The following is a 22,878-nucleotide window of genomic DNA, read 5'->3' on the forward strand; positions in this document are numbered from 1 at the left end:
GGAATGTGCCATGTGGAGCAATTAGTGTAATGTTTGAACTTCTCAATCTCCTTCTTTGTTTTTATATGAACATGTTATTTTAACCACTGTTTAAACATTTTAAGCTTACTGTTTTCTTGATAAATTTCATAGTATAATAACACACACTGACCAACTACTGTTTAGATTCTGAAGTGCACATCTGATGCACACTTTAGGCTACTATGGAAGAGGAGTGGTGAATGGCAGTAAAGAGTAAAGTGTGTTTAACAGATTGTATGACATCAAAGTATATGGAGCCATCTGCTCTCTAATCACTCTTGCTGTGCTTTGATGTCATACACTGATCAGTCTGCGCAGCGCCGCTTCAAGTCAAACACACTTAAGCAAATTATGTTTAATTAAACAAAGTTTGGGAGGAGCACGTTCAAATAATCAATCCAGTCAACTTGTCATCAACAATCATCATGTCTATCCTATCAGCATGAGAGGACACACATTTACCACTTATTACCACACATATCACTAATTATATCCGACTTATTTGTGAACTCGTGAATACAACTAATGCCGAATGTCACATGAGAATGGCAACATTATTAATGTAGTATGACCGGATTAATTCAAGACAGTACATATTCAAAATAGGTACCAACTCAGAGACTATGCGATTTCAGGTGCATCCACGGTTTATGTTCTGCTGGCTCAAACTCATCTCAGTGGTTTTAATCTTTATATTGACTCCTATCGGCCTGGAGGCATCAAGTTTATTGTTTATTTATTGTTTGTTTATTAACTGCTGCCACTTCACTAAAAATCTGCTTGTTTATCTTTTGCTTTGCTGTCTCGACATTCAATAAAATGGATATTCACATGTTGAATGAAAGTGCTCTTTCTTTATGTGAATTATTTTTTTAAATTAGCAACATATTTCTGAGTTGCCAAACAAAGTTATCCATAAAGTTATCCTATATAATCCAAATTGCATTTCCTAAAATTCTAAATTTCTCAGGGAAACTGCAAGTTGTGCATGAAAGTTTGTGGACTTCATTGATCAGCCTATTAAACAACTGACACAATCTCAAAGATACAAATCAGATACATTTTAAGAAGTGCTGTGCTTAGTTCAGACAAACATATCAAAAAGTCATGCAAATGTAAGCTGTGTCACATAAAGTTGCCTATTTATAAACATGCAAATTTAAGATGCAATCTGGACGGCAATCTGCTTACTGAGATCATACCCCGTTCTCAAGCTCTCAGCATTTAACACCACTCGACGTGCATCATGAAAATATTCAAACACACCAAAGATATTTTAGAACAACCTTGACGGTCCCACATTCTCAAGTGACAGAGCTTCCAGATGTGATGCAGAAAACCCCTATAGGAAATCAAAAAGGGATCTCTTTAATATCTTGTATGTCTCCTAGACACCTATGAGATTATATTGAAAGCAAATGGAGACAGAAAGCTTCTCTACAAGGCTATTGTAAGACTTGAGAAATTATAAAATGCCAGGCAGTGACGACCACTCCCTGAGAAGACAAAGGACGTTTCAGGATATTAACATTTGAACTCTCTCTTGTGAAGTTTGTGAAGTTAGCATCACCATTCGAGATGCAAGTCTCACCTCAGTATCATCCTAATCTACTCTCTTTAATGCTGAGATTACCTGAATTTACCCAAAAATCTATATAGTTTAATGAGAACAATTATCATGCAGTATTATACATGTTTGGTATCATTTGAAATGTCTCAGTGTGACTGGTACACAGGTATCATTCCAACAGAAGTACTGTAAACCAAAAAGGTAATATGGTGTGGAGAGTTTAAAGATATCTTGTTAACTGCTGTGGGTGTGCCCCCATGTAAATCAATTTATGTCCCCAGTAAATCTGGGACGGATTATTGCAAATTCTCATTGTGAACTACTGTTTAGATTTGAAAAGAGGTTTCTGAAAAGAGTATTTAGGGAGATGCTGAAGAGGGTTCAGGGCGCGATTTGTATCTCAAATCAGCCCGTGATGCTGAGTGTGCTCAAGACAACCAAACAGCATTTCATAATAAGTACACAAATCTTTGGGACTTATCCAGTAAGGTACATCTAAATTGTCAAATGATCTGAACAGTACATGTTGGTCATCTATAATCTGATGATCAGATTAGGTGTTATGAAGGGGACTCTATTTTGGACCCTTCCCTACAGCCGCCTGCCCACTCGCCACATCATTTACCTGTCAGCGGGGCCATGCCAAATAAGGAAATATGACATTTCACCGCGTGGCGGTGATTAATCACGCTTGTAGTGACTTACTTTGTACAGATACCTTTGGTCAGGCCTGACTGATCACAGTTGAAAAATAACACGCAGGAAGTCTCTGAGCTGGCATTTTCTCTGTCACAGTTTGATTTGTCAACCTGTCAAATAAATAGGGCTTCAGGAGAGTGGTGGAGAGTGAAACACTAAATTTGCACTGCACTGGCGTCCATCCAAAATAAAAGACGATAAAAATAAGACTGACTTGTATAGACTTATGGTTACCACGCAAAAGTATCGTGTTACTGACTTGAAAAAAAATATATTTTTCCACTAGCATCAAGCCATAATCATCACTGAACAAGTACTGGTTCCTTACCATGTCTGCTCTATTGCTAGAAAGATATCTCAGATCTTGTTTCAAAAATGTGAGACTCTTGTAAGCAGTTCTGGTAGATACCAGGAATAGAATCTGAATCTAATAACTAGACAGCTCTGAGAAATCTTTTGGCTTCAAAATACGCCTTTTAACACAGGAAATAATTTTAACCCACAAGGATACCAGAAAGGGACAGTTTCACAGACAAAAATCCACCCACAAGATTTATGCTGGTAACACAAAACCAGACATTTATCCGCCTAGAATAGCAGTCCCAACACACACAAAAAAATTGCATAAATATCACTTTTGAATGTCTTGCCCCTAGTCTTCCATTGTAAGTGTGTTTTACTGTTAACACACATTTTTCTTGTTTTTAAAAAAGGACATAATTTTCAGTGGTAATCGGCAGCAGAATCTACAAAACTGTATACGTATGACAAACCTGGGGAGTGCAGAACAGAAATTACAGGGGGTACACGGTCTTCTAACAAATAGCAGTAATTGCAGCTTACAGTATAAAGGCCGCCACAGTACAAATATACATATAGTCTATTGTCCAAAGGGTTCAGATTCAGAAATAAACAGTGTGATTCCCAGCAGGCTTCACCTCCATATGTGACTCATCTGTTATCAAATGAATGTCTATCACTCTGTTCTCAGCTTGATCCTGCAGAAAGCCTGCAATAAAACTTCAACTTCTGCTACATAATTATGAGAACAGTTAAACATTCACTTTCATTAAGCTAACATATAAACCATGGCTTATTCCAACTGATATGACCCACGCTAAGTTGTCAAAAACATATAAATGATTAAACTAACTTGCCACAATGCCGCCAAATTAACAGGTAGCTACACTCATTTAGGATTTTTCTTTTAAAGGGGTCCTATTATGCCTTTTTACGAAGTCTTGATTTTGTTTTTGGGGTGTACTAGAATGTTTTCATGCTTGATTTTACATTATTACAGCACCTCTCTCCCCAGTCTGTCTCGAATGCTCTGTTTAGGTCCTGTTTCGATGAAGCCCCTCCTTCCAAAAATACGAAATGTGCTGTGATTGGTTAGCTGGCCTAGTGTGTCATGATTGGCAGATGGCGTCAATTTCAAACCTATTCGAGCCCGATTCAGACCCTGACAATGTTAAAGATTTCCGTGTTTTTTTTGTCAAACAGCGACCCCTAGAGTCCACCCCTCCCCACCCCCGCTTTGCTATCGAGATGATTCGCCCTACTACGAGTTCGTTTACCATCAAAATTACTTTGAAGCTGTTATATTAAGGTACAGATCTTGCGCCTTTAATGAACAAGAGGATCATGCAGAACGGATTTCTTTGCAAGAATTGATTTCACAGGACGTTTTTTAGAGTGGTATGTTTTTTGAACGAGCTGTTCGTTGTTGTTCTTGAGAAGTGGATTATGTTATAAATAAAGTATATCTCTTTGGAGTGGACTTTGAGCTTTTTAACCTTGCAGATCTTATGCTTTAACATCAACATTACACAATAGCTAAACTTGAAAAAGTGGAAATGCATAATAGGACCTTTACATAATAGAAATTTAACCTTTCGTTTAAAAATGAACTGTAGCCAGTAGCCTATATGAAAACCTCTGTTAAAACTATAAAAACAGTTTTAAAAAAAAGGTCTTGTTGACTCTCCTGGCGATGAAAATGACCATATAGAGCCAAGAATAAATTTCCGCTGACAATATTTAGGTTGGTAAACATGTCATGTGTCACGCGTTTTCTGTCGGATGTTTACAATGAATCAGAACTTACTCTGTCCGATTCGCGAATGAATGGGTTCTTTTGAGTTAATCGGTTAAATGAATCAATTCGCAAATCACTCACAGTTCAGTCATGCAGTTTGAAGCAGTTTTTTCAGTATCAGTAAACAACAGGATATTTTGTAACACAGGAAATAAAAGAGTGCTTAATGAATTTACCTAAAATCCATTTAAACTAAATCTGTCTGTCATTCTGTTATTTGACAGCGACGAAGAAGGTATACTTTCAACACCTGCTTGTGCGATTGTAGGTAAAAAGACTTCACGACATAAAAGATATCTCATTATTAAAGTGTACTAATTTTTTTCACGTGTGCAATAAACTATAATAATATTTCCTTGTTTCTAGGTCTATAGTCTCTCTAGACATCATCTATAAGTCGAGGCTAAAGTTATGACTGCATAAAAGGCCAAGACTAAACTATTGGAGAGTCATATATGCTATAGCAGCATTTTTTTGACAGCGGTGTCAAAAGAGCTAAGCGTCTGCTCTGGCAAGACCTGTCTCATTACACTGAGTAGTTTTCACAGTGCACGCCTCAGCCTCTCAAGATTTAGGCCTTTACAGATTTTTATCAACATTAGGAGATGCAGCTACACTTCCTGTCCTGAGGACTGGTGTCAGATCTGACTTAGGAGGTAACAAAACAGTAAACCTGTGGTTTGTTAACCATTTTATGGGAAGAAATTAGGCTAGTATGACCTTTGTTTAACAGGAAGCACACAATGAAGTACACTTTTAAAATCATTCTCACCTGAGCTGCTTGACTAATTATGAAAAGTTTGGAGATGGATCAATTACACTGTGCTAAAAAAAAAAAGTCAAGTAAAAATTTCCCAGATAATTAATGGCTGTAATCTGTATGATAATAATCATGATTACAGACTACATAAATCATTCATGTAAAAAAAAAAAAAAACAAAAAAAAAAACACACACACACACAGCATAATCTTTCTCTATATGAATTAAATATACATTTATTCTTATCAAAGTTTAATAATAATAACTAAAATGATTCAGTTAAGAACAGTGGATGATTTTCTCTTTGTCTTTTGTTGTTTGATCAATTAGTGACACAGACAGTATATTAGGCTACTGTCACTTTAAGACGTAATGCACAGATTTTCTCCCAGCTGTTTGCATTCACTTAGACATAACCGATTGTGTTTACATAAATATGCGCAATGCCTGGCATTTTGACATAATTTTGTTAGTATTTGATAGTTTTGGCACATACCTGATGCCTAGTATAGGCTACTTTCCTTGTCCATGTGTTCTGCTCCATCTCGGAGAGAGTGCACAGGAAGCCACCTGCAAACAGCGCGTTCTCTTGCAGCACAATAATCGTTTTATCAAGATTATCACAATAGTTTTCACAATATTATGTTTTCTAATGTTTCACAATATTATGAAAACGATTGTTTTCACAATAGTTTTAAACTAGAATTTTTTAAAACAAAAAATGTATTTATCACACAGCCCTACTACAGTTTTTGGCAAAGGGCTAGTACGGTATGTTCTTTAGTGGTGGAGATTTTTCAGTAACTCTGTTAGTAAAAGTCTTTGAGTCATTAGATCATTGGCTAAATTCGAAATTGCATACTTCCCTACTATATAGTAGCCTGGGTTTCCCCATACTGCCTTTGCGCAGCGCGATTTTATTCACGCTGAAAGGCAGTCTGGATACCATGGACCAGATTTTCGCCTCATCTAGGGAACCAATCACAGAACGGGGAGGGAGCAGCAAGACGATGACGACATATATGCGACACAACTAAGCAGTTTGTTTATATCCATATATACCTTCGACCCTCATGTTTATCTTGCACAAACGGCAATAGTCGCTGAACGTCATTGTTTACACAAAAATATCTTACCCATCGTCTTCTTCCTTGTCTAATTTCTGTCACTCTACATACGTCATCTGGTATAATGGAAACGATTGGCTATGAGCTATGTACAGGCACTTTTGATAGACATTCTTAGCACCCAATAAACGGCGCCGGGCATTCGTAAACCACGCCTCAAATACGAGAAAATGCACATGTGGTTCCCAGACCCAAGTCTCAACGAGAATTGGGTCTGGCGTTAGCCAGGCTAACTATATAGTCCCATAAGCGAAACTATAGGCCTCTGCTCTGTGGCAAAAGACATAAGCCTATATCCGAATTCACAATACTCTTAAAAGAGTAGGCGAAAAGTACCCGGATGACCTTCTACTTCCGGCGAGATTCTGAAGTATGCATGCACCATGGACACTTTACTATCCCATGAGGCCACGGGAGAGGATTTGTGAATGGCAGTGAAGCGATATAACTGACACTGGTAGGTCACATGATAATGACAGCATGGGAAATATAGTACGTCCAGATTACATTCATACTACACACACTCATACTAGGTCATGAAGTACTTGTTCAAAATAAGTACCTGCACAGAGAGTATGCGATTTCGGACACAGCCATTCATTGAGCTGGTTTGTTCAAAAACACTAATTCGTTCAGAAGCTATTGCTATTTATAGCCGTGTCCCAGTTCAGAGGCTGCATCCTTCGAAGGATACAGACTTCAAAGGCCACGCCTCTGAAGGCCATGAAGGAGTGTTGTTTAATTGGAAGGTCTATCCCATAGAGTGAGGTTCTTGTCACCTTGCAACTGTGACAGCTGCCATTGATGAGTGGCAGTAATTGTTTACTGGACTTTTTTTGAAAATTATATTAAACTGTCTGAAAACAAAACAGGGTTCACAAACTGTCTAAATATGTTCACCAAGGTCCATTTCTGTATATAATAAAATAGTATAAACTATATACAATAATGTTTTTTTGTTGTTGTTGTGTGTTTTTTTTTACATTTGTATCATTATATTTGAGAAAGTGAAACTCAATACTTATGTTTAAAAGTGTAATTTGTCAATTTATCTTAAAAAATTCTGTTGTAACTGGAGTGCAATGAATTCTGGGGTAGGCAAGCCTGCGAAGGATCCATCTGCCACATTTGAAGGAGCCTTCAAATTGGGGCAGCCTTCGTCACGAAATGCGTCATTCGAAGGATGCAGCCTCTGAATTGGGACACAACTAATAGTCCAGTCATTTTATGAAAAAAGGTAGGACAAATTGCAACAAAAGCAAACTCAACTGATTTTGTATCCTCATGTCCTGAGTAAGGAAAACAAAGCCCAGAAGAATCCCATTAGGGGAAAGTTTCGAGAAAGATCCAAATATAGCCTATTCTTACACCTTCATTCTTTTTCTCACGTGAATAGGGTAAAAATATTAACCTTTAGATACTGTATCACCATGCAAATTACTGAGTTGCTTACTTACATCAAGACAAACAAAAAATGTATTATAAGTTTTTTTTATTGTTTTTTAACATGGTCAAACGGTGCATAATCGAATTAAGTATTTGTGCCAATTTGCATAAATACCACAACAGATCTAAACATACATAGGGTATAGTCAGGTGAAAATGTTTTGTTGAATCTTGATGGTCCGTGGGACTGACCGTGAGCACTTGACAAGGGCAAGGAGAATCCAGAAGACAAAAGGTAAGTCAAATAAAAAGTGGCTGGATCAAACAATCAAATGAATCCATGTAGGAGAAACAAAAGGAAATCGTTCTACCTGAGTGACAGCTTAGTGACATTTGATTGACAGTTGAGTGGACCTTGAATCAGAGGTGGACAGTAACAAAGTACATTTACTTGAGTACTGTACTTAAGTACACTTTTTAAATATCTGTACTTTACTTGAGTATTATTTTTTCTGGAAACTTTTACTTTAACTTCACTACATTTGAAAGACAAATATCGTACTTTTTACTCCACTACATTTCTGTCAAGGGCCTTGAGTAGAAAGTAACGTCAGGGATGATTTTGGTTGCATTTTGGTTGGAAATGAAAGTCTGGTTGACGTCAGAACTCGACTGATGTTGGTTTCTGACGTCAACCGATTTTCAACCACAATACAACGTCTGTCCAACGTTGGAGATTAACGTCAATCTGACATTGGATTCTGACATCAATATGATTTTAATTTTCAACGTTGAGTTTAGTCTTCTAAATGTGAATTTTTTCATTGTTTTGGAGCACACTAGCTTATAGATAACAAGGCTAACATATTCATACTAAAAGCCAAAAAACTGGGAACAGCCATTTGGGCGTCCGAAACCATTGTGGACGTTATTGAGTACACTTATTCAATCCCACGACTGGAACTGTGTTACAGAAATACATGTGATATTGATATGACGGTATGCAGGCATAGATTCAGAGGCATAAGGTACTGTAAGTAGGCTATTACAAGCAACAATAATAAAACAATGCATTGACATTTACTTTTATACTTAAGTACTTTTAAAAATGAGTAATTCTGTACTTTTACTTAAGTAAACACCGGTCTTTACAACTTTTACTTGTAACGGAGTAATATTTGACCAGTAGTATCTGTACTTTTACTCAAGTAAGGAAGTTGTGTACTTTGTCCACCTCTGCCTTGCATGAATGACTGAATCTCTGCCCCTTATGGTGACATTTGTTTGCCTCTATAGTCTTTTACTGTTGTATGTCAAGATTCAACATTTTCACCTGGCTATACCCAATGTTTAGAACTGTTTTGGTATTTATGCAAATTAGCACATACGCAATTAGATTATGCACCGTTTGACCATGTTAACAAACAATTAAAAAAAACTTTTAATACATTTTTTGTTTGTCTTGATGTAAGTAATCAACTCAGTAATTTTCATGGCGATATCTAAAGGTTAAAAATTTTACCCTATTCACGTGAGAAAAAGAATGGCGTATGAATAGGGTATTTTGATCTTTTTCTAAACTTTCCCCTAATGGGATTTTATTTTCCTTACTCATATCGAGGATACAAAATCAGTTGAGTTTGCTTCTGTTGCAATTTGTCCTAGGTTTACCTAGACTGGGTAAACCCAGCCTGATATGCCGGCGATTTGATTTCAGGCTGGAAACCTGTACATTCTTTTATCCTGCTTCAGTTACAATTTTGCAGGGACCAATCACAAACTGGCTTATCCACCTGGCGCACTATTGGCGGGTTTAATCCAATCCAATTAATTTTAACCTCTCAACGATGCTCAATGGCTTCTTTTTGATTTAGCAAACAAATCGCTCGAGTTGGCGTAAATACCACTCACTTTCATGTTTTGAATTTGTTGTTGCACAACCTGCAAAAATCGCTCGATGCCATTGCTGCTTCTGCAAACCGCTGATCAATGCTACAAACAAACACATTTGTTGACACGTTTCCTGCCTGGAGTTTTCGCGTCGCTCTGCAAAGTAGCCAACGTCACCCGGATCGTTGGTCTGATTGGTTGAAGGACTATCCAATTGCGTACAGAGTCATTTGAACTATGCCTGTTGATCACGCCTCTTGTGCAGTAGAGAATACATAGCAGACTCCCCAGACCAATGTTCAAACTTAAAAGATTGAGCTTGATCTGGTGATAGCTAGGCTAAGGTTTACCCCCATTTTGGCTTAAAATGACTGGACTATAATGTGTGAGTCTTTTAATCGTTTATTCAAACGATTCGCTCAAAACAACAATTGATTCCTGAATGAAACACCACAAGCTTTGCTTTTTGTTGGCAGAGCAAACTTTCAATATTGTGTCCAAAATGTGAGTTACTATATTAACTCCTTTTTTTTTTTTTTTTTTGTACTTGAATGAAAACTATCACACTCATAATCATGCTGTTTATATCAGCATGGATTTAAAATAGCAGCACTTTTGCTTGTGTGATTTAAAAATGGCATAGTCTACTATATTTTCCCCCCCAAATAAAATAATTTTAACAATATGCTGCTTCGAACACCACATTGTTTTTCAAAGGGCTTTTAGCCCGTTTTATTCACATTTTAGACTCTATTTCAAACAGAAGCAGTCGACTCAAAAGATGCACCAACTTTCACTTCCCTGTTAGCTCATAATTATCATAGCAACTGGATTACAGCTTTTGCTCCAGAGAATATGGCGACCTGGATTAATGACACGTGAAAGCAATCTCCAGACCCAACCGCGTCTAACCCACAAGGGCATGCTCAGCCCTGCACCTAATAAACATCCCATACCAATGAGGATGCACGGGGCCTGAGCAAGTCCCTCCAGGCTGTAAATCCAACAAATTTAGTTCCTGCAGTCCCATGCCTGCTTACAGAGAACCTGCAAGAACTGACAAATCTAGCTGATAGGATCTGAACATGATAACAGAAGCCATCTAACAAGCGCAGTGATGTGTGGAACATACAAGGAGGAACAGGAAGACAAATTTAAAAGGTGACCAGAGAAAGCGCTTTACACTTTGCGAAAGATGGGTGATGGCATCTCAGTATTGATCTGAGCCCATGCAGATGCTGACAGTAATTGTATGTCTCTGTGATGACAATAATGAATAAAATATCATGCAAAGAGTGTTATTGTGCCAAGAGGGTGTCATCACTTTCTTCGTGTGAGTAATAATGGCCCATTAGTGCAGCTGCAGGTTACTCATTACTGTGATTGTCTGGGAAATGAGGAGCTTGTGAATCTATTTGTACTCTAATTGTTGAGGGGGAGCGAAGGACCTCGGCTTTTCGGAGCACTGAATGTTTGTACTTCCACAAGAACAATTGGAGATTTTTCTAGGTCTCATTACATTAGCTTGAAAACCCTAACCAAAACTTAACACACACTCAGGCGCACATGCAAATAGACTATTTTAATATAGATGAGGTGATGTGTTAATAGAAAATGAGACTCTGTTTCACCATATGCAGAGGGCAATATTAGTAAAAACAAACAAAACATTTTTTACACAGAAAAAAGGCGTACACAGAATTCTAGGCGTATGTCTATGAGGTGTTTTTATGCTTTAAGACAAACCATGAGCAAATTCATAACCCAACACCATTGCTGAGTATTTTCTTTTTAAAACTGCAGTGAACCAAAGGCAGTCTCAAAAACGCGGTTTGATATCGCTGGTGTTTCTGATGTCACAAACTACCTTGTAACCAATCACGTCAAAGTGCCAGTGGGCTTTAGCATATCATTAACAGGAACTAGCAGGGGAGTCTCGAGAGATGCAAGGTTATTCCGGTATATTTTTTTGTCGTTATGAAAAATCAGGCAGATTTAGCAATATACTGTAGCTGGTGTATATTACGATGTTATGATGAACTATATGCCTTTCTCCACTGACGTTCTCAGTTGTTTCTAAGGATACTGAGGCAGCGGTCAGACTCTGAGATGGCGAACGGGAACATGGTTCTTGTATCATTAGCAACACATTATTAGCCGTTTGATTTCATAGTTAAGCAAAAGGGTTTAATCATATTAAAGCAACACTAAAAAACAATTTTTACCTTAAAATAATGTTTCCAAAATCGTATCAGTGGTTCATCAAGTCGTAACAGGGTGAAAGGCACTTCTGGATTCGCTTTGCGGCCCTATATCTGCTATAACCGCACTATGCAAGTTTGCCAGATCGGGTAGTGTTTCTGTAGTTCGAATGAGAAATAAAAAAAACTACAAATTTGACTTGCTTTACGTCAAGCGTTACAATAATCATTATTTTGTGTTTCTTCGTTTCTGATGTCGCAATACATCATATTTTCATGAAATCATGCAACATACTCTACCTTGTCTCTGGACAGCGTTCATTCCAAATAAACAGCGAGCGTGCTACAGTAGGCTGCGGTAGGCTAAATTATTCACGACAGCGGTAATGAACAATTCGGCTTCCAACCTGTAGGGCGACCGAAGAGGAAAAGTTATTTAGTGTTGCTTTAATTACTGTTATTTGTCTGACATTGTAAAGAGCTATACCATTGAGCAGCGTTTACCTCAGTAAAGCCGCGTTTCCACCGAAATTACCCGGAACAATTTGTCCCAGGAACTTTTTTTGCCCCAGACCAGTTGCTTTCTGCGTTTACACCGCGGTCTAAAGTACCGGGAAGATTATAAACTGCGCGCGACTGCTCCTCCCAGTCTGCGACGGACAGTAATCAGTTTTGAGCGCCACATTTATAATAAGTATGGAGGAGATTTAACTGTGTTGCGGACATTGAATGTGAGATGGCTGGGACGAACGCGCAGAAAATTTCCTGTTACACAAATACGCTTAATAAAACCTGAACCTCGTCGTCGGTCCAGCTGTTTTTTTGTTGTTGTTTTTTTATTCAATTCCATATTTGCAGACAGACAACTCTTACTGCATGAAGCCACGAACCGCAATAGATTTTTAAAAATGCCGGTTAAAATAGAATGCTGCGTGGAGTCCTCCAGTCAAAATGCGGCGTGAACACAACCAATCAGCATGTTCAGCGCACAAGCCCCGCCCCCGAAAGTTCCTGAACTTTGAAAAAGTACTACCTCGCCAGCAGGGACTTTCAGAGGGGGAAATATTTACCTGGAACTTGATTTAGACCCTGGTTCCTGCGGTGTAAACACACAGAGTACCACCCCAAAGTTCCTAGTTCCTGGGGAAAGTTCCCGCGGTGGAAACGCGGCTTTAGTTGGCCGAGTGGATCTCTGAGCTGGGATGAGTGGGTGGAGGCTGGGCTAATTTGCATATTCATACTTCTGCGTATACTAAATGAAGCAAGGGGTGTAGAGTTACATTAAAGCTATTTTAAGGCATGAATAATTTTTTTTACAGGAAAAAACTTTTAAATATGTAATTTTGGGGACAAAATTATTGACTACAGGGGACTTTAAGTATACTTTGTTTTTGTTTACTGTTCCCACAACATTTGTGCTACACTTAATATTTAACAATATTGTTGATTTGACTGCACTGACACTATTGGATGAGAACTGAACTGAGCTGGACGATGATGGCATCACTGTTGATTAATTGATGATTTTTACAAAGAAACTGAATCAACACTGAACAGACTTCGGCTGAACAATGACATTATTTTATTTTAGAGCTGCCAGCTGAAATAAACTCTGTTCACATCATTGAATAATCTTCCTTATGATCACTGTAAAGCTGCTGAAACAATCTGTATTGTATAAAGCGCTATATAAATAAAGGTGATGTCATGAACTGCTCGCGGACACAGACAGTGGTGATCCAAACGCTGGCTTTAATGAGAGGAGAATCCAGAGACAGGTACAAGGAAACAGGCAGGGGTCAAAACCAGGTAAGCAGTCCAATATCAGAAGTACAATGCAGGGAGAAGGCAAACGGGAAAACCAGAAACAGGCAGAGAATCCAGGAACCGTGAAACTAGAAAATACAAAGGAACTCGGAAAACGCTGGGTAATGCAGTCTGACACAAACAATACTGAGCCCTGGTGCAACGGGCCACTCAGGCTTAAGACAGGTGCGCTAAACAAGATAACAAAACACAGGTGCATAAAATCAACATTAATCAGTCCAGAGTAAAACATAAAAATGAGTGAAACCGAGAAGGAGTGCCCCCCAGTGGCTCACGCGGGCACTCCAGCCGCTGATAGTCACATAACCCCCCCTCTAAGGAGCGGCTTCCAGACGCTCCAAAGAGCTCCGGGGGGAGGTCAACGGGGGATGGGATGGAGGGCCAGGCCCGTGCAGGGGAACGGGACCAGGACACAGGCAGACCGGGCCTGGGCCGTGGAGCGTGGGCGACCAGGGCGGAGAACATTCAGAAGGGAGCCAGGGTGGAGCACACTTGACACAGGACCAGGGCAGAGCACACTTAACAGGGGACCAGGGCAGAGCACACTTAACAGGGGACCAGGGCAGAGCACACTTAACAGGGGACCAAGGCAGAGCACACTTAACAGGGGACCAGGGCAGAGCACACTTAACAGGGGACCAGGGCAGAGCACACTTAACAGGGGACCAAGGCAGAGCACACTTAACAAGGGACCAGGGCGTGGGGAGCACAGGGCTGGACAGGACCAGTGACATGAACACAGGCGAAGGTGGACGTGCAAAGGTCCATGTAGGCGTCGCCTCCATGGCCCTCACAGGGTACCTACGGCCCCCCCCCAAAAAATACTTGGGGAAATCTACGGCTAAAGCCTCCAGGCTGGAAACCACCACAGGAAGAGGCGCAGGTAACACGAGGCGAAGAGGCGGAGCCGGCAGGGCGAGGCGCAGAGGCGGAGCCGGCAGGGCGAGGCGCAGAGGCGGGGCCGGCAGGGCGAGGCGCAGAGGCGGGGCCGGCAGGGCGAGGCGCAGAGGCGGGGCCGGCAGGGCGAGGCGCAGAGGCGGGGCCGGCAGGGCGAGGCGCAGAGGCGGGGCCGGCAGGGCGAGGCGTCTGGGAACGCCGTCCGGAGCCTGGCGAGCCCAACGAGTCCTCCTTCTCCTTCTGCGACGGCGCTTCACTGGGCTTGATTCATTACAGGATGCACTTGACTCAGTTGACTCACAGGATGCACTTGACTCAGTTGACTCACAGGATGCACTTGACTCAGTTGACTCACAGGATGCACTTGACTCAGTTGACTCACAGGATGCACTTGACTCAGTTGACTCACAGGATGCACTTGACTCAGTTGACTCACAGGATGCACTTGACTCAGTTGACTCACAGGATGCACTTGACTCAGTTGACTCACAGGATGCACTTGACTCAGTTGACTCACAGGATGCACTTGACTCAGTTGACTCACAGGATGCACTTGACTCAGTTGACTCACAGGATGCACTTGACTCAGTTGACTCACAGGATGCACTTGACTCAGTTGACTCACAGGATGCACTTGACTCAGTTGACTCACAGGATGCACTTGACTCAGTTGACTCACAGGATGCACTTGACTCACTCGGCTCGCTCGGCTCGCTCGGCTCACTCGATTCACTCGGCTCACTCGGTTCGTCGAGGCTGACGTGAAGCTCTGGTTCATCGAGCGCGGTCTCGGCTGGGCTGACGTGAAGCGTGGGTTCGGTTGGCACGCGCTCAGACTCAGTAGAAAACCCTTGAGGCAGGAATACAACTGAGCTCACGTGAAGTGTCCGAACGTCGGGATTCACATGTTGCGTGGTTACGGCGGACCCCTTACGAATCGCTGCTTCACCGGGAGACAATTGACGCGTGGATTCAGTGTACAATGGCGAATCGTCTGGCTTTCTGTGAAGCAAAAGTTTCAAAAAATCCACAGTAAAAAGCGAACCGCCCATGGAAAGGGCCAGGTCAATATATTGGGTTAGAGTCCAGCTTGAACTTGGAAACGGTAGAGCAGAGCCGAGCGGTTCAGACAGTCCTCCCCGAAAGAACATCATTAAACAGAAATCATCTAAATAGGACTGACGAGAGAGCTTCAAAAAATCGGTCACAAAAACCTTAAGAGGACGTTCCCCTTGACGGAGGCTTACGATCTGCGCTGTGGGATCCATGACGAGGTCCGTGTCTCTCTCAGCCGCTGGATCAGTAGAGGCTCAGTATTCTGTCATAAAACTGCTCGAGGACGCAGACAGTGGTGATCCAAACGCTGGCTTTAATGAGAGGAGAATCCAGAGACAGGTACAAGGAAACAGGCAGGGGTCAAAACCAGGTAAGCAGTCCAATATCAGAAGTACAATGCAGGGAGAAGGCAAACGGGAAAACCAGAAACAGGCAGAGAATCCAGGAACCGTGAAACTAGAAAATACAAAGGAACTCGGAAAACGCTGGGTAATGCAGTCTGACACAAACAATACTGAGCCCTGGTGCAACGGGCCACTCAGGCTTAAGACAGGTGCGCTAAACAAGATAATAAAACACAGGTGCATAAAATCAACATTAATCAGTCCAGAGTAAAACATAAAAATGAGTGAAACAGAGAAGGAGTGCCCCCCAGTGGCTCACGCGGGCACTCCAGCCGCTGATAGTCACAGGTGACTTGACATACCAGGGCTGTGTGCTTTTCAGAACTGAATTGAGAAAGCCTTTTAAATTCCAGTTCAATTCATGAATTTGTATTGAGATGGCAAATAGGATTTGAACGTAAGGAAGTAGAATTACAATACATTGAAATAAAGTAAATTATACAGTTTAGCTAATTTAGAAAAGCTAATTTTACCAATTACATCATGTTGGTTTGACAAAGCATTGTTTGAAAGATTTGGGGGAAAAAATTGATGGTTGGATGGTTGGATGGTTGGATGGTTGGATGGATGGATGGATGGACAGATGGACGGATGGATGGATGGTAGATAGGTAGATAGATAGATAGATCCTAAATTCTGCGAATCCTTACTACAAACATGAATGTTACACTTCAATACTGTTGAAAACAATTAGATTTCAATTTTGGATCTTACAAAGGAGCTTTACAATGCCAAAATAGACCCTCCTTCTCCATAATGTGCACTAAAACTTTGCCTTTTTACCTTTATGCCAGTAAGCGACAACACTATGAAGTCAGTTTTTGGGCAGAAAAACAGAAAATCGTTTTAATGCTTTTGTGTTCCTAATTATAAACTAGCTGTCTTGGTGTTCTTTTTTATTTTTGTTTTGTAAAACTGCAAACTAAGAGTCTGTTTCTGTAAACATGTGCAGATCGTTTGCGGTGACTTTAATCTCAGAACCTGTGCAGTTGGCTTAGTTAATTGCATCTCATTTCACAGATTGCACATTCGTGACTGCCCAGAAACTCCATTTGGTTATAATGTCAGGGGACTTGGCAAATTTAATTAGTGCTAAAATAAAAAGAGGCAGAGAGAGGTCCTGAAGAGAGGCAGAGCTATGAAAGAACAAGAAAGGGTGGTGAAAAGAATGAGTCAGGGATTTTTCCATATCAGAGGGCTTTATCATCTGAACAACATAATTTGAATTTATGTGATGCCTTTGGGTATAAAATATGTGAGGATTGCACCCAAATAAAACCCTGTTGGGTCTGAAATTGATCTTAATTGTGGAGTTTTATGGTTGGTCAGTTATCATAAGATTAGCATCTTTAATTAAAAACAACCCACTTTACTTACGCAATAGGTTGTTTTCCTGCGTTAAATAGCATATTCAATGTGGAAAAATTGAGTGGGACTTGATTTTACTAATGGGGAATTGATTGGCTCTTGAAAAGTGGCCATTACATACCATCTGGAACTTGAAGAAAGGTGCGTTCACACCATTACGAGATTGCGACTTGCAAAAAGCATTCAAGTCCTCATAGAACTTGTAATTACAACTTGTAAACTACATTTTCGGAGAGCTCCAACTTGTACCATGTGACCGCTGTACATAACCGCTGCAGATTAATTATGGCATTGGTAGTGTTGCCATAGATAATGCATAATTCTGAGTCCAAGGACATGAACAGCTCAGAGTAACATCACGGTCACGGGTTGAACGCAGCATAACGTGCACCAACGCATCCTGTACAAATAGACCAGCAATGTGAGCAATGTGAATAAAAAAAATCGACTACTTTTACTTTATTGTTTCAAACCAGCTCAGCAATGTTCTTTAACTGTTACTTCTTTGTCACTTTTGACCTGCAAGAGAAAACCTTGACCGTAGAAGACAATCAATCCAGAGTGAGAGACAGAAGAAGAGAAGACTCTCTCTCTCCCTGATCGCTTCAACTCTCCCTGCCCGTCGAATCTTACAGTGTCTGTTGTTCCACTCTGACATGACTGACCTTTCAGGCTCCTGCGATGTGCCCGCACTGCTCCGTGCCAGGCTGAAAAGGCCACACCATGCCGGAGAAACCAGGCTGCCATATTACCAACCAATATCAACTACATGCTCACTCTAAAAAAATTGCACAATTTCTTTGCGCTACTGCACTAATCTGGATGATTAGATTATGGAATACTGTGAGTGCAGCAAGTTTCAAGTGTGAAGGTGGCATTTAAACACAGCAAAAAAATGAGGATCGTTTGTCCGTGAAAAACCTCCTCCAAGCACACAGTGATCCATCTTAACTGAAATAAACAGAGCTGGGTATCAGGATGAAATTTTCATACAGTCACCACTTAGCACATGCGCTTCAGAGAGCAAAAGCGTCTGTTGTCAGAAGAGATTTATTTGCGTCTCATGGTGTATCTTTAGAGAAGCAATGCGAAGCAGCATTTTGAAAGCACAGAGAGAACGAGCCAGCGATGGATTTATGTTTCATTTGGGCATTGGTTCTCTGTCACATACAGGCTGCGAACTCCCAGAATGAGCTGGCTGATCCTGCAGAGATGAATCGTATAGCATGGTCTTGTAGGTTTGGGGTACAAGTGTGAATTTCTCTTCATCCAATGAATGTTTCCTCTTTCAAAACTTTGTTCAGCTGTTCCTCACATTCAGTATTAATTGTTTACTTAGAAATTGGCCATTTTCATTACAATTGAACCATAAACAGGCCAGGCACCTAATTAACTTGATCCATTCGCTTGGCAACTGTTTAATGAATGACTGCCAAAACTGAGATTTTTATGATAACAGAGCAAAACAGACACAGGACACAGTCAGTTGTGTTAAAGATAATTCATGGAGTAACGTTAGATCAGCAAGTAGCCGAAGGTGACGACAAAGCTATTTTATATGCCATTTACAAGAACAGCATTCGCAGGCACTAAAAAGACATGTGTCTTTTATCCACAGGCACTTATAAAAGTGAAAGTCTGCATTTTTTCACCATATTAAGCCATCATTATACTTAGTAAACAACTAAAATAACTTTTTAATAGCTTTCTTGTCCAGACTGGCACTGTCAGATTTATAGATGGGAATGCTCGACGGCTCGGCTTGGCTTTATGATACCTCATTTAAAGTTCATTACAGCGCAGCTTCTACATCATTTAAACGGGAATACAGAATCTGAGAAAAGAGAGCTGTGGTCACAGAGACTGTACAAAATAGCATTTTAGGCTTTCCATTTTGTCATATTGACAATCTCTTTGTTGTGCATTTTAATGTGTTTACCATAAACCATGTTGGGTGATGATAAGTTAATAATATCACTGTCACATTAATAATATCACTGTCACATTAAGAATATCACTGAGTGACACACAGGGGCCACAGGCAATGAAACCCCCAATTAGTGCATTTTCTGACAGGGTAAATATTTAAAAACGTATGTGAAGTAGATTCATATGGTGAAGATGACTAAAATACCTTCTAAAAATGATAAACGTCTATTTAAAAAAAAATGCATTTCAGGAGTAAGGGCATAATGGATTTCTAGGAATCTAGTAAATTACAAGGGACTTCGATTTAGTAAAGGCACATAACTCATAATGCACAGATCTCTTTTTTTGACACTGTATTCTCACAGTGGACTATAATCCTAACCATTGGAGTGATTGATTGGCTTCTGTGGTTAAAATAATTTCTCATTTAACTGGTCCATAATTAGTAACACGTCAATATATGTCAGAGGAAAAATATTACCTTTAAGTTTACCTTTACGTATTGTTTCAGGGGTCCAAAATTGGTTTGCACAAATGACAGTTTAGCTTGTATGTGAATGCTCCAATTGAACTCAAACCACTTTAAATCAAACAGGACTGAGAACCTGACTCTCTGAAGGGAGTCTGAATGCATTGTGGACACGACACAAACTGTATTCTTTTGCACTAGTATTCACCTTATAAAGTTTTTTATATAAAGTAATTTGAGAACTCATCACAAAATGGACAACATTAGGATTTGAGTCTACTTTTTTAATGGCAGGGACAATATGAGTGCAAATAGAACTGGGTTCACGTTTTAGACCTACCTAAAGGGGTCTCCAAACGACATTGCTCAAAGACTTAAAGTAGCATGTAAATAAATAATATGTCGGAAATATATTACAGTTGAAGCCTAAACACTGTAAAAAATAATTTACTTTTTCGAAGTAAATAAAACAAACATTATTGGAGTATATTGGAATCTATTTTAGTCTTTCTTCAAAATGTCTTCTTTAATTCAAATTTACTTCTTGCCATTTCTTTGTAATTGTGACATTGGCGATTCCTGAGTAAAAATTGTTTCTACACCATTTTTTCCCAGATAATTTTAACATATTTATAATGATAATTATTAGAAGTAGTAGCAGCAGCAGTAGAAGAAGTATTAGATCTGATCCCACTTTTCAAAGAGTGTGAAAACAATTGTGGTCTACTTAAAGAGGTCTGAGTGGACTCAAGTGTGAAAACACCCTCAGACTACGTGTTAGGCTACACTTCATCATTACCTTCATTAGAAGCAACAGAGCGGCAAATGAATTCCCCAAATTAGTCTATGAGAGAAAGGGAGGTGTGTTACCTCTTGCGCTTTGGAGACTGCCTTTTGTCCATAATCACCGGCACGCAGTTGGTCAGTTCAGTCCAGTCTGCGTGCAAACCGCAACTCCAGCCCGTGGAGAACCGTGAGAAGAGCCAGGACTCCTGCTTACCGGGCCGGTGGCACGTGCATTTCTTCTGTCCCGCTTTACAGTCGCACGGCTGCTCCAAACGAATATTCCTGACCAGGTGCCTGCCAAAGGTGGTTCCTCCTGTCTTTTGAATGTGCAGAAACACAATCACATCATCTCCCCTGATGTTGAAATCGACATCGCGTGTCAGATCGCGCTCTGTGAAGTTGAATTTGGACGCACATTTAGGTGGGCTGTCTTCCTCCGGGTCCAACTCCCGGTACAGGTCATCGGTGGTCGGGTCTGGAGTGGGCAGGGCACCGATCCTCACGAGTTTCTCTCCTGTCCTGAAATGACAAGCATGACCGCCTGCCGGACAAATATACTGGTACCCAATCATGACAAAAAGAATGGCTAAAATTGGGATGAAAATCCATTTGTTGGGTTTATCATTCATTTTAACACAAGGAAATTGTTCATGCAGTTAGTGTGAATCATGATCTGCTCTCCGGGTCTTCTTCCAGGACGTTCGCGTGGGATCCAGCCCAAAAGCCCCATGCCACATGTTGATATGGTAAAAAGATGTGCGAAAGTGTGTCATCCAAGTCTTCACATCAAACTCTCACAAAGTTGTGAAGATGGTGTAAGTCACCAAACATAGGCTAATAAATTGCATAACCAAATGCTGTTCAAGAACCGAACATCGTGGTATTATAAAGTATAAGACTTAAGTAGCCTACTAACGTCTAGTCGCTCTGTGCAAATGAAACGATTCGATGTGTCTCGTTGGTCTGTTTTATTCTGCGGAATCTCCACGCACTCGCGACGAGTCTGTGTTTTCCATCCATCCCGCGACGCGCATCAGCGGGATGATGCGAATGATGTCAACGAGACGCGAGCGCCAGTCGCACCAGTAGCACGAGCTCTTTCGTAGCACGCGAACAATTTCATCTGCACCTGGTCCCACTCCAGTGCTCAGGTATATTTTCAGCAATAAAGTGGCACCAGTACTGAGAGAATTCACTGTGCGCATTTTATTATTTTCTTCACAGTTCTTTGCACTGTGCAATCTTTGTGCCATATCACTTTGGGGAAAATAGGCTACTAAGGAATGCTACGGGAATTTTATCATAATTTGAAGCCAATCATAGGCTATTTGATCGAAATGCATGTAGGCTATAAATTAATCAAACAGATTACACTGTCTATAGCCTACTTACATTCTTTTTTATTATTTGTATTTTATGCTGCTTAATTTGAGCATGTTCTAACTCAATAGACTATACATCAGCGTTTATTGTTTATTTGTAGAATCTCTTGATCTGTACATCCAGGTAGGAAAATTACAATGAACCAGCCCACTTTGCATGTGTGCATGACTGTGTGTAGGCTAATTGTCTAATTCGATTTTGGTTATATATCTTTGCAGATTAATGTAGCCTAATATTTAGATTTATCTACCAACATTTACTTTTTTGTCATTTAATTTTTAACAATATATATAATTTGGTAATAACTGGAGGACATTGATTCTTTATACATCACCTGTAATTTTCGTTTTTTTCCTTCTTAGGCCTACAGCATTTTCATTTTCAAAAAATTTACTATAGGCATGCAGTATTTTATAGTCGATTTTTTAATGATTAATAAGCGTTTTGTATTTTACAGGTGGGTTTAACCATTTACTTTTCCCAGGAAAATATCTGTCCTCGGGCAAATTCACTTTTTTTCTTATGCAGCGCCCCCTTTGGTTTATTAATGACAGTGCGAGCTGAATACTATTGTTGAGTTCTGAAGAAGAAAATATTGCGAAGTATGTTTGCACACACAATGAATTTGTTTCGGGGAGAGAAGAAGCCTCCAGTACACAGAGACAGCAACACAGATAGTAAAAAAAAAAAAAAAAGAGAAGAAGATAGGCCTAGCCTATATGTGAACAAGACACATGGTTAACAAAATAATTTTGTAGCCATTCTATATTAGGCTATATTATATTATATTATATTTGTATATAGCACACTGTGTATACATAGCCTGTAAATAAACAAAATAGATTTTTTTTTTGCTATATACAAATAGAATAGAATAGAATTAGCAGGGAATGGAATCAGAAGAGGTACGGTAGTGATGTTCTCCATATTTTACCCTGATATTCTCCATATTTTGAGCAGCATATTAATATTAGGCTAAATTAGTAATGCAATAGGCTAAAATGCA

At 40.1% G+C, this 22,878-nt stretch overlaps 1 protein-coding gene across 2 annotated transcripts in view; it reads right to left on the reverse strand.

Annotated features, from left to right (window-relative positions):
* hs6st3b (heparan sulfate 6-O-sulfotransferase 3b) overlaps nucleotides 1-21,475 on the reverse strand; it is a 64,596-nt gene extending 43,121 nt beyond the window's left edge. The window contains exon 1 of one of the 2 annotated variants that reach the window (XR_013798279.1): nucleotides 20,574-21,469. Coding sequence is in view for 1 of the 2 variants with exons in the window: in XM_079618403.1 (XP_079474529.1) it covers nucleotides 20,574-21,118 (545 nt within the window). In the remaining variant the exon portion in view is untranslated. Of the gene's footprint in view, nucleotides 1-20,573 lie in introns of both variants that reach the window. The other variant, XM_079618403.1, reaches the window with a different exon arrangement.
* Nucleotides 21,476-22,878: the final 1,403 nt, after the last annotated feature.

Source organism: Phoxinus phoxinus (genome assembly GCF_949152265.1).
Source record: "Phoxinus phoxinus genome assembly, chromosome: 7".
NCBI classification, from domain to species: Eukaryota; Metazoa; Chordata; class Actinopteri; order Cypriniformes; family Leuciscidae; genus Phoxinus; species Phoxinus phoxinus.